The 13,090-nt window shown below is 37.7% G+C and overlaps 1 protein-coding gene across 3 annotated transcripts in view; it reads left to right on the plus strand.

Moving 5' to 3' along the window:
* Nucleotides 1–13,090, plus strand: part of PPARGC1A (PPARG coactivator 1 alpha) — a 304,530-nt gene that overhangs the window by 261,932 nt on the left and 29,508 nt on the right. For all 3 annotated transcript variants that reach the window (XM_060082970.1, XM_060083008.1, XM_060083027.1), the window contains exons 3-7: nt 5,125–5,319; nt 7,150–7,272; nt 8,152–8,356; nt 12,417–12,462; nt 12,572–12,645. In XM_060082970.1, coding sequence (XP_059938953.1) covers nt 5,125–5,319; nt 7,150–7,272; nt 8,152–8,356; nt 12,417–12,462; nt 12,572–12,645 — 643 coding nt within the window. The remainder of the gene's footprint in view (nt 1–5,124; nt 5,320–7,149; nt 7,273–8,151; nt 8,357–12,416; nt 12,463–12,571; nt 12,646–13,090) is intronic.

The raw sequence follows: 13,090 nt of genomic DNA on the forward strand, positions 1-13,090 counted from the left end.
TGAGCACCTTCTTTAAGAATTCTCGGGTTTTTATCAACTCTTTTTTTTCCTCCTTATTACTCATGAGTGCAGAAAAATTCTGTAATAGGAATTCGGGAGATAACAACTCAAAATTTTACAAAGTAAAAAAATAGAGGCTCAGAGAGGTTAAGTGGCCTCTCACACAGATTGATTTCGGAGTAAACAGCCCCTAAGGTATTGAAACTGATTAATGAATGATAAGAAGACCCCACTATTTCCTCCTTATTGATGATTTGACTAATGAGGAAGCACGAATTCTCCTGGCCTAATTCGCATTAAGAGAGCTAAGATAATGAAGCTGTGATTAAATGGCTATTAAACTATTTTTATCAAACAGAGATCAAGCGAGTGTAAGAATCTGGGGATGCAGAGTATAATTGCAATTCTACAAGATGTGGAAAAAATTACTATCATAAGCAGGGCATGGACCTTCCAGAATAGTCTGCATTAAAAATCTTTGGGATACCTCATGCAGTTTTGCACTCTGTGTTTCTCCCTTCAGGCGTCAGCATCTCAGAGTCCCTCACCTCCTCCTTAATTTAGTGGATTTATTCACTCTGTGTGCATTTGGGTGAGTTGAATGCATTGTCTACCCCACCATGTGTAACTGGTTGGAAGATCCTTTTGCCAACTGCTCACAAAGGAACAAGGCCCAGATATGATACACTGGATCCCAAATTTCAATCTTGAGGTGACTTGGGGTGTGTGAAGGGGCAGAATCTACCTTCCTTCAACTGTACCTTTTGAATTATATCACACTTAGTGCAATTCATATAGGGACCCGACAGTTCCAAAGAGAGGGAATGGATCTTCTGGTTTTATTGACTGTTCTGAACTATCGTTTATTAAGGACACGATATGGCGTCCGATTTGTTGCACATTCTAAATTGTGGTTTGTTAGTATACATGTATGTGTATGTGTATCTATCACTGGAAATTCTTTACACCTTGAGTGAGTTTTTGTTGCTATGCCTTCTTTATTCCTGGAGAGCCCTTAGAGATTGAAGTGTTACCGTCACAAGGACCTTTATTTAGGTCAGAAGAATAGCAGCGGACTTCCTTTATGTAAGGAGAGGCCAAAGTTGAAAACCATCGTGGGAAATGCGGCTCGATAGCCACAGAGCTCCACATGGAAATGTTCCTTGTCTGCTTCCGAACCTTACTTCTGCCTTTCTGCCCCGAGAGGAGACTGAGCTGTTTGTGTAGCTGTAGATCACCACCCAGTTGGTGATCTGCTCTCTCTTTTTCACCGCTCTGCTTTTCTTTTCCTAACTTACATGGAGCTAATTAGTATATTTTTATAAAAACAGTAATTTTGAACAATTAGAGAGCAGTATCAGAGGCGAGTCTTGGAAAGGTTATCTTGCAATGGCATTTTTCGTGACTCATGTATTTCCATGCCCTGTGAACAGACACGTGTTAGTAGGCCAGTGGGCTTTGTCTGCAGCGACTTTCATTTATTTGCTCTGTAAATTGGGACCAAAGCAATAATGGAAAGTGACATTAATTGTTTGAGTTCTTTTGGTCACATGCGTTGCCTTCTCTGGGGTGTTCGATTGTTGAAACTCATGCCAAATTAATTGAAATTGTCAGAATGAGGGACAGTGTGCACTCAACTTTACATGTACGAATATCTGTTGAGCTTCAACGCAGAAGTGTCATCAAACTTTCTTCCCAGTATGCTATGACAAAGGAAAACAGAGATTTTGAAATCATAGCATTCGTTTCTACCTTAATTCAAGAGCAACTTTATTAAAACAAATGGTCTTAGAGCACCTCTCTGAGTCACACATATACAAGGATGATAATAAAAAGGTTTAATAATTATTTCTAATGGACACTGCCTGTAAATAATTATTACAGTCCCACTGTTCCATACTGATTTAAGACCAGCCGCCCCCTCTCCCTCCCCCTCCCCTCCCCTCCCCCTCCCCTCCCCTCCCCTCCCCTCTCCCTCCCCTCCCCCTCCCATCCCCCTCCCCCCCACACACAATGCCAGTCTTCCATTCCACAAACCCTCCCCTCCCATGGTGGTTTCAGGAGAGAGGAGACTTTAAATAGTTGGTGGTTTAATCAGGTCTTGTAAATTAATTATGACATTATCAAGCTCCAGTATTTCTGCCATTGTATTTGGTGTACACTCACCCAGGCTTATTAAAGGAACTGAAGAAAACTAGTTAATTTAAGTGTTCTTTGTCATTTTGACTTGATTGGAATTATCATCATTTGTTTACACTAGGGATAGAACTAAGACACTATTGTATTATGTGATTGAAAGCAAATAGGGGCTTGTAGTATTGCTGGGAAGCCAAATGCAAAATTTAAATTGGAGTAAACAAAATTACTCATTTACTGGTAAACATGCTTAACTATTTTTCCTGAGCTCTTTTTGAACAGTGAAGTAAGCCTTTCTGAAAACTGGGATACCTGGAAAAAATGTCCAACTTATTGAAAGTGCTTGTGCGTGTGCTTGTGTGTGTGTGTGTGTGTGCATGTGTGTGTGTAAGCATGCATGTGTGTGCTTGAGACATTTTCAAAGATTATATTTATTAGGGAATATGGGGATACTTATATTAGTGTGAATCTGATTTTGAGATTTTGAGATGATTTTGAAATGATTTAAAATAATATATATTTCATTTAAATATAACTTTTATTCAGAATACTTTAATAACCTGAATTTGGTTTTTGGTACGTGGGAGAATCGAAATCAAAATTAAAAGGGAGAGGGCCTCCCTGGTGGCGCAAGTGGTTGAGAGTCCGCCTGCCGATGCAGGGGATACGGGTTCGTGCCCCGGTCTGGGAGGATCCCATATGCCGCGGAGCGGCTGGGCCCGTGAGCCATGGCCGCTGAGCCTGCGCGTCCGGAGCCTGCGCGTCCGGAGCCTGTGCTCCGCAACGGGGGAGGCCACAACAGTGAGAGGCCCGCATACCGCAAAAAAAAAAAAAAAAAAAAAAAAAAAAAAAATTAAAAGGGAGAGATTGGCATCTTTGGATACCAGATTATGATCCTCTGCAGAAAATAGGAGCAAATTATTTCAGTATCTTTATTATTAAGGTTACATGGATAGAGTCCAGAAGAGTTGAGGGTGAGGGGGATGCTTAATGAAGTCTTGTTATTGAATTGAGCAATTTGGATTTTTAAAGGATTGACCAATTTATGGAAAGAAGTGGTGCAATGTTGAAGTTAACATTTCACCCCTTCTCATTAGGATTTACCACCTGCACTAGAGTCTAAAAACTCCTAGAATTTTTACTCCACACTGGGTTCCCCAAACCACTTGACTCACAAGAGCAAGTACAGGGCCATTAGGGAGATGGAAACAAATGTTAAAAGTGCCTAATAAAGTCTACCATGAGGATCTATGGCTTTTCTTGCCTTCTTGAATCCAAAACAGAAAGACGTTCATAGTTTTACTCCTGGATGGAGAATCATCAGTAAGGAGGGAAAGCAATATTTATGTGAAAATAAAATGTATACATGATAAACGCCTGCCTAATTTCTCTAGTAATACAATTTGATTTTCTGATTAGCTGTCTTATTCTGTGATTCTTGTAATTTTGTCAGGTCAATTAACTGGAGTTCAGTGCTAGAGAGAAAGGAAGTGTGGCACTGCTGACTTTGTTAGATGTCAGCAGCTTAGGTATATTTTGTAATAGAATCTGCGTGGGATAATTTAGCTGATATTGTTAATGTCATAGCGTACAGAACTTAAAAAAATGACTTATGAAACAGGTCAGATTGGACAATGTGAAGTGCTAAAAGAAGGAAAAGAAAGTGATTTACACAACATATATTTTAGGTAAAAAAATGCAGATCAATGAATTATTGAGCAAGTAATCAATGGCTGTCTACTGTATGCCCAGCATTGGCATTGGTTACCCAGGTACATAAGAATATAGCACATTGACCTATAGACAAGGGGTATAAGCTCCAGTTTGGAAGATCTTGAGTTTTTTTTACAGAGTGCTGAAATAAATTAATATTCTCTTTTCTAATAAATTGTTTACAGATTCTTTCCTTCCCCTGGTGGGTTCTCAGAGGGGCAGAGTTTTGTCTTGTTTCTCCTTTTGTCTCCAACATTTAGCATGGCCCTGACATACAGTAGGTGTTCAAAAATATTTGTGCAGTGAATAACTGAAGATGAGCTTTCCAAGGATGTGTTGGTGAAAATGAGTGTGGCAGGTAGGAAAATGAGTTAAACCATGTTTGCAAGAGCCCCCGTTAGAGGCGACGTTGTCCTAGAAAGTACCCCTAGTCACAAGAAATGAATGCATTCAAGAGATGTTACAAAGTAAGGCTCTACTTAGTGACTGGCCAGGTACAGAGGACTCAAGGTGGTTCCAGAGTTTAGGGTCTGAAGAATTGTTATCTAAACCCAGAAAGTCAAGAGAAACAGCAAGTTTTTTGTTTTTGTTTTTGTTTTTTTTTTCCACGAAAGGTCCTAAGTTTGGATTTTGAGATGAGGGAGCTCTTATCAGGTAGAAATGTCCAGTAGGCAGTTATAGATTTATGACTAAAGTTGGGAGAGATGTCAGGGAGAGAAATAAATGGCTGTGGAGTGTTCAGTGATGAGACTATAATTGAAACCATGGAAGTGTATAGTTCTTCTTGGTATAGTTTCAGTTTGTGGTGGTATTCAAACAGAGGGTTATCTAAACATTTTGGTGGGTATGCTGTACAGGAGATTGAAACACTATATCTGAAGATGCAATAGATGATAATTAAAATGCTCTCAAGCCCTGAGATTCTCTAAATCTTCTCTTTTAGTTAAGGAAACAAGACAGAAATATACAGAAAATGACTGTGACTAAGACAGAATCGTATTTAGCAGTGTTAACACCGACACAATAAATAGCTAAATTGGACAGCTCAACAAGCAGAGATTGGTACACTAAAGGTATTAATTGATTGCGTGATTCAGACCAAAGGGGATTTGGAATTTAAGGAAGATGTGATCTTGTGTTCTGACACGGATGTTCCAAATTTCATGTATCGCGTACTCATTTGGGTAAACATATTCAGTCTATGCTGATTAATAGATGACTCATCTCCCAATGTGAACTAACTCATGACTTCTTCTGTTTTACTGTTTTTTGCAGAAGATAGATGAAGAGAATGAGGCAAACTTGCTAGCAGTCCTCACAGAGACACTGGACAGTCTCCCTGTGGATGAAGACGGATTGCCCTCATTTGATGCACTGACAGATGGAGATGTGACCACCGAGAATGAGGCTAGTCCTTCCTCCATGCCTGATGGCACCCCTCCGCCTCAGGAGACAGAAGAGCCGTCTCTGGTAAGAACCCTTCCTACTGTTTAACAGGAATTGGAGTTGCCTCTGGCTACCCGCTGCATGGGTATGATGTAGTAACAATAAGGTTTGGATTTTTCATTTAGACTGATGCCAAAATAATCCCCCAGCACACTCAGAGTTGCAAATTCTGTGATTCTGTGTTGAAAAATGTTGATAATACAGTCTTCATGTGGTCTCACTGCAGTTTTTTAAAACTACCTTTTGTAGGTTTTATATCTTAGTATTATTGATGTTTATGGTTAGAAACTTAGAAAATGTAGACAACTAAAGAGAATAGACAAAAGCTTCACCTGTAATTTCAAATAATCTCTAGTATCAAAAACTATTGAAATCTCTTGTTTTAAGATATATCATGAACATGTTCATGAATTTTAAATAGATGCATAATTTTGAATGGTTGTATAGTATTTTATTGTTTGGAGATGAACTAATTTATTAAGCAATCCCTTATGGTAGGGATATTTAGTCTTTTTCCTATTTTTTTTCACCATCATAAATTGTATGATAATTGACGTATTTGTAGTTTTATTCTCATGCATACTATTTTAGAAATAGAAGGTAGATCAAAGAGTATGCAGTATTTCAAGGCTTTGGATCCATAATTCTTAGGAAGACTGGAAAATAATAGCACATTTGCCACCTAAGTTACCTAAATTTATGGTAGGCAATGAAGAGTAGATTTATTGGCAATGAAGAGTGAATTTTCTTTTCAGTGCAGTACTCGACCAGGATTTTATTAGTTCTAAGACACAGTTTACCTTCTCAGCTATGGTAGCCATTTGTCATTTGCCATAAATCTGATGTAAAAGCACGCAATGTAAATTATGGAATGCCATCCTGCAAACTTTAATAGTGTGCTTTGGCCTGCCGTTTAGGTGTTGTTTCTCTCCCGTTTCTAAGTTTCTATATGTTAAAAGCATTCCATGTAGACCTATGGAGACCCTACTTATATGCCTTTGCAGTTTGAGATTTCTGGTTTAGAGGAGAATATCTCATAAGCAGTGGTGACATATGTATTCCCCAATTTTTCCATGTGCCAGTGTCATTGGCTTTGCTGCCTAAGACTCTGATTTCTTTACATGGATACCCAATGATTTTCATCCACACAGTGGTTTCAGTTGGGAGGGGCTGTTGACTCAGAGTCATACTACATATCCCATCAGGGGGTTCCTGGAAGGCCAGCAAGTCAAATGAAGAGAAAGAGGTCAAAAGAGAGGAAATGCTTTGCCTAAGCCAGAACCCAGATCTCTTGGTCTACAGGCCAGGACTCTACCTACTTAAAAATTCTTTTTACTGAAAGCCACTCTTTTATCCGAAATATTATTTGAATCAGTAGTGTTTTACACTTGATTGTGAAACATGATTCAAAACATCACAGAATATTTTCTTTATTGCCCCTTGATTCATTTGGGTTATTGAGGGGGAAATATATACCCCCCCACCCCCCCACCCCCAAATCCCCTAGTCTTCATTTAGTAAAGCAGCTTTTCTCACCTCATAGGTATTTTGAAATCCTTTTAGGAAGATTCTTCTGGCTTACTTTATCTAAAAGAAAAATTAAGGTAGATACTACTAAGTCTCAAATGTAGGAGAAGGTAACACTTTCACAGTTTGTAGTGTAATGCCAAACTTTTTCTTACTTTTTAAAAATGTTTCCTTAGTGCTAATGTGCTAAGGTGTGCTATGATTAGAGTGAATTCATTTTTGTAATTAAAATTAATTAATTTAAAGTTTAAAATATCAACAGCTTATTCTAATGTTGAAAAGATGCCTAACATTTCTTGCTTTCTCTCTTCCTTGATATGTTTCCAGCTTAAGAAGCTCTTACTGGCACCAGCCAACACTCAGCTAAGTTATAATGAATGCAGTGGCCTCAGTACCCACAACCATGCAAACCATAATCACAGGATCAGAACAAACCCTGCAGTTGTTAAGGTACAAATGTAAAGTTTTTTTTTTTAATACAGGAGGGGAAGCCACAAGGGACTTTGGCTTAAAGCTATAAAATAAACAATAGGTTTCTATGTGTTAATTCAGCTGGAATCCTTCAGCGGCTTCCTAATGGTGAAACAGATTACGAAATGGGTTTCCAAAAGCAATACTCTAGCTATTTTAAACTAGGAAGATTTCATCAACGCTTTGTCTTTGGACGATTGAAATGAAAGTTCTACTGTCTGTTACTTCTTGCCTACTTTATTAATACACGCAGCAGCGTGGGCTACAATAAAATTTGCTGAGAGTCCGGTATCATCTATGAGTGACTTTAAGATGTTGGATTGCCATTTTGCCAGCTGTCTAACCTGAGAAAGATTGCTCTTGAATTACCACAAAAGATCTATCTCTGCCATTAATTGCATGGAATGCTGGCAATGACATAATTCGGTTAGCGGGCTGTATTAAACAATGTTTGTCTTGCCATTCACTGTGAGTGAAAACGGAGCGTTTTAAGGGGTACTTAAGAGAATTGTGAGTACTGGGCTCCGGCAATCAGTGGCAAATTAAGGTTTAAACCGGCGTGTTTTTTTTTTTTTTTTTTACTCACAGTAGAGGCTCTGTAGGGTCTTGTTAGTTACATGTTGCTGAGTAGGAACATTGAAATGTAGGAGAAATGAAATAAAAAGCTGCATAAATGTCATTTAGGAATTTGAAATGTAATTTTCTTTCCTTGTTCTGCAAACAATTATTCACAGCTCATAGATCTAGTACACTTAGACTGAACACTTCATTGAAAATCTCATCTCTTCAGAAAACCTATATCCATTCTGATAAGGTTCAGTTCACCAATTTTAGCTTTCTTTATGCCTTGCTTTTAAGACCGAGAATTCATGGAGCAATAAAGCGAAGAGCATTTGTCAACAGCAAAAGCCACAAAGACGTCCCTGCTCAGAGCTTCTCAAGTATCTGACCACAAATGATGACCCTCCTCACACCAAACCCACAGAGAACCGGAACAGCAGCAGAGACAAATGCACCTCCAAAAAGAAGGTCCACACACAATCTCAGTCACAACATTTACAAGGTAGGCTGTGGACCCAAACACAAGCTGCGGGTGAGGGTGCGGAGGGCAGGGCAAGCCTGCACTGGGCTGAGGATACCAAAACTTCGGGCTTCTGTTCCATCGGTGTCTCGCTTGAAAGAGAACTCAGCACTTTATGATAACTGGGGGAAGAAAATCCTTCCTTGGACACAGGTTGAACATACCCTATTTAGCTGAGGTGCAGCCTAATTCACAATCACCAGAAGGCACCTGAAATGTTAGCCGGGTGGGGAGCCAGGGGTAGTGTAGAGGGAATTGCAACATCAGATGAGGTTTGTAGGAATCTCTGAATTGCTGAGATAACTGAAGTTCTGAGCAAGCTGGGCTAGCCAATTCATGAAAGAGCTCTTATTTTTTCCCTTCCAATAATGGAAAAAAAAAATGAGGCACTGTTGATTTGCTTGCTGTCTATCCCTTATGAAATAGTAACTAGTGTTTATGCAGTCTCTCATTTATGATGTGCATTCTTCTTGTTTTAGACTACATGGTATACTCACAAATTTTATTTTGTAAATAAAGATTTGGAAATTCCTGGATATTTTAAAAATTTGCTTTCTATTTAAAAAATATAAGCTTATATTACACTAAACATCTGGGGTGATTTTTATTGTCCCCATACATTACTAGAAGGCTGATACTTCTGAGGCAGATCAGGGTGATTTGGGGAAAGTCTCTCTTAGCAAAGATAAATTTTCTTTCTTTCTTTCTCTTTCTTTCTTTCTTTCTTTCTTCCTTTCTTCCTTCCTTCCTTCCTTCCTTCTTTCCTTCCTTTCTTTCTTTGTCTTCCTTCAAAATATTCTAATTGTAGAGGCCCAACAAGAGCCCATAGAAAGTTGCCATTGCTTTAAAATATTTAACTTCCACGTTATCTGTACCTCTGACTTTGTAGTGGAAGTAGACACATTCTAAAATAGCAGTTATAAACATCCACCTCTTTTTTTTTCCCTTTTGTTTCCCCAATTCCCCTTCCAGCTGCAGAGTGGTAGCCCCTGATCCCTGTTTTGAACCATGATTATTTCATACAGGTATGCTGTTGCTGCTGCTTTTAATACATCTTTTCTTTTCCAGTGTTTTGAATTTCCCTCTCTCATCCCTACCTCACCATAAACCCGGGATTTTCATATTCTTTTAATATTTTTAATTGGCTCTCAATTAGATTTTCCCTGGTGGATATCTCAAAATCACTGTCCATGCCTTTCTGTCAGTTCAAGGAAATATATTTATCAAAATGGACCACAGTCTCTCAGTTTGCTGCACCCTGATTGGCCTCTCACATGCATGCGCTGGAACAGTTTTCTCAGTGAAGAACCAGACATGCTGTGGGATTCTAGTGGGTGACCTTAAATGAAGAATTCACTGGACTACTCCCCACATGGTCCTGGTCATATGTTCATTTTCTGGAGCTGAATTTGAAGCCCCAAACTTGCTGGAACCCTGTAGTCAGTAAACCTAGTCCAGCAGCACATGTTTTAAAGTGGGGTTTTTTTGTCTTTTTTTTTTTTTAATTTTACTTCGTCCTTTTGGATTTTGAGGGTTTATTAATTTTGTCAATCCATGTACCACTAAATATTATTGTAATCTGTTACAAACCATGGCGGTGAAGAACTAAATTGGCCTATGAAGGACATACACTTTAGATAAAACCTGCTGTATGTAGGGTTTTGTTTTGTTTTTTAAGGTATATATCTGTGGTGAGGCATCAAAAGTATATCCCAGAATAGAACAAAGCTTGTTAAACAACAACAACCAAAAAAAAAAAAAATTCCTGTAGTTACTAGAGGTCTAAAAGAAAATAAACATGCAAACATGGCTGGTTGTTAATAACCAACAGGAAATAAATGCTGCGTTTTAGGGATTATTTAAATTATTATTATTCAAAATTTTAATGTAGAAAATATATGAACAATTAGAGACAATAACTAAGAGGATTTTTTGAGGTTACCTTACTGAACTTATTGTCATTTTTTTGCATGGAGCTTCACGTGTGCTCTCTGTACCATTGTAGGGTCCAGTTCTTTTCACTTCCTTAGGATAATGGTCTGGCCTTTGGCAATTGTATGGTCCCATTAATTCATTTATTGATTCATTTACTAATGCAGTAATTCATCAAAGATATCATGATCTTCATGAAAAAGATTCATTCCTGTCCTCAAGGATCTTCGGGCCTCTGGTCTACCAGTCATTGGAACAGTGTGGATTAAACTTCCAGTAAACCAGATCAAAGCTCCTCTAGTGGTAGTTTTTGTGAATGTGGGCTTATTTTGGGATTAGATTCTGGATGCACTTTGAAGCTGTACCCTTCCTGTGACCCTCATTTCATGTTTGCATTTTGTCCCATGAAATATGACCACTGTCTGTTCCTTTCCTTCCATTGCCATAGGCCTTACTTTTACCCAATGATCAGAATTTGGGGGATCTTTCTTTGAGCATTCCAGATAGGCTATCCTACACCTTGAAAACTGGAATTTCAGTGACTGATTTTCAATGTACATTATTGTGTGACATAGCACATATTCATACCTGGTGATATTTTGTATAGAACCTGTATGTGTTATCTTAATTATTAGTTGAGCACCATAGAAGTTGGTAAAGTTCCTTCATAAGTGTGTTCTTTTTGAAAGGCTCATTATGTCAGACATATTAAAAAGTTAATGTCAAATCAGTTCATTTCTTGGTATATCTGAAAAAGCCAATCAATCAATGTACCTAATTTGCACAAGACAGCATGAGCTTCATATTTCTAGATGCACATTGGATAGATGATAAACCATTCAACTGTTTAAAAATGAAATCTAAATCTACAAATTAAATACTATGTAAATACTACTTGTATATGTAAATACTATTTGTCCAAGTAAAGTACCTAATTTCAACCTAATTTGGGCATAAATAGTGTTTTCACATTTCAAAGGGCCTTAATTACTGGTGTTGATTAATTTCCTTTAATACCTATTGAACGCAATTCCTTTTGATAATAGGGGAAAGAAAACATATTCAGGGCCCGACTCTGCCAGTAACTAGTTTTATGGCCCTGGAAATATCATGCAGAATCTTAGGTCTCAGGTTTTTCATCCATAAAATAAGAAAGTTTATTCTAAAGACCTTTTTGGTTTCAAGTCCACGATTTTCATTACATAAATGACTACCTCTTGACCTTTTGAAAGTAGTTATTTTAATGAGAAAAAATTGACAAAATCTACATACATATAAAAATATCTTTATAGATAAGCATATATATACATAATATGTGGACGTATATCCCAAGTATGTTTCTCATCATGTTTTCCCCTCCTTCTGTTCAAAAGACAAGACTGCCAAGGAGAAGCAATTGAAATTTTGGAGTGAGAAGATTCTTACTCCACCCTTCATAACTGGGAAATGCCTCCTGTAGGAGGGTAAGATTTAGGAAGCAGAAAAAGAAGTAGATGAGCTCTCTTTGCAAGTCTATAGGTCTCTCAACTGATAAATAGTAGTTTTCCTTTAGTTGTCTATCAGATTTGGGGATCTGAAGGCCTTTTAAACTATCTGGGTCAGTGTCCACAATTTGCCATAATCTCTCACTTAATTTTCAATGAATAGAATAGTTCTTGAGTGAGCTTTGGCCTCATGGAAATAACCTATTCTCAGGGCTAGATATAAAATTATACATTTTAGGAGAAAAACTGAATATTCATAACGTTCTGTCGTCTTGTAATTACTCTGCTGTTTTCTTGCCTAAACAAACCGTGTACTATATTCCAAATTAAAATAGAAAACATTATTTCTCTCTGATGGTCTGATGCAAATTTTGTATCCTTAACAGGGATGCTACATTTTGGGGAAAATTCTGTTTTCGTATGTGTTTTCAAATGATAGTTTACTGATGCAAATGTTGTTTGGAATTTGTTTTAGCATAATGGACTGTTGTCTGAGTTTGATCCAATATTCAGGGACTTCCTTACTTTAGCCTTCCAGTTTCCAGTTTCCAACTTGACTTGTAGAAAGAAAACAAATCTGAAAAACTCTCAATATTTCATAATTAGTTTCCTTTTTTTTCCTTTAGCCAAACCAACAACTTTATCTCTTCCTCTGACCCCAGAGTCACCAAAGTAAGTATTATGAAATGTAACCATTTTCAGAAAGGGAAGGGGGTTCTAATACATTTGGCTACAGCAACTCCATTTCAGTTTGTTTTTATAAATGTGCCATATCTTCCAGTGACCCCAAGGGTTCCCCATTTGAGAACAAGACTATTGAACGAACCTTAAGTGTGGAACTCTCTGGAACTGCAGGTAAGCCTTACATTTCACTTGAATCTTTTTGTGTGGGTGAGTCTGTATGTGAAATATATATTAGAGTATATTCTCTATGTGATTAATGAAATTCACAAAGAGTACACACAACACTGGATAAGAAGTTATCTATAAATATTTTCAGTTGTTTATTTTTTTAGGAGGAGACATTTATTGTGTGTCACACCTGGGCCAGACCCTCATATATATCATTGATTTGGATCCACAAATAAACCTATTTCTGATTAAGACACTAAAACTTGAGTAGGAGGAGAAATTAACATTTATTGGTCTTTCGCTCAATAGATATGCCAAGTGTATAAGTGGTTTTAGCTAATTTCATAACGACCTCATAAGATGGTGGTAGTATTTTTCATTTTTAAGATGAGAAAATAAGGTTCAGAGATGTTAAGTAACTTGCCCAAGATCACAGAGCTAGAAAGCA

The sequence above is a fragment of the Mesoplodon densirostris genome, chromosome 1 (genome assembly GCF_025265405.1).
Source record: "Mesoplodon densirostris isolate mMesDen1 chromosome 1, mMesDen1 primary haplotype, whole genome shotgun sequence".
Classification (NCBI taxonomy): Eukaryota; Metazoa; Chordata; class Mammalia; order Artiodactyla; family Ziphiidae; genus Mesoplodon; species Mesoplodon densirostris.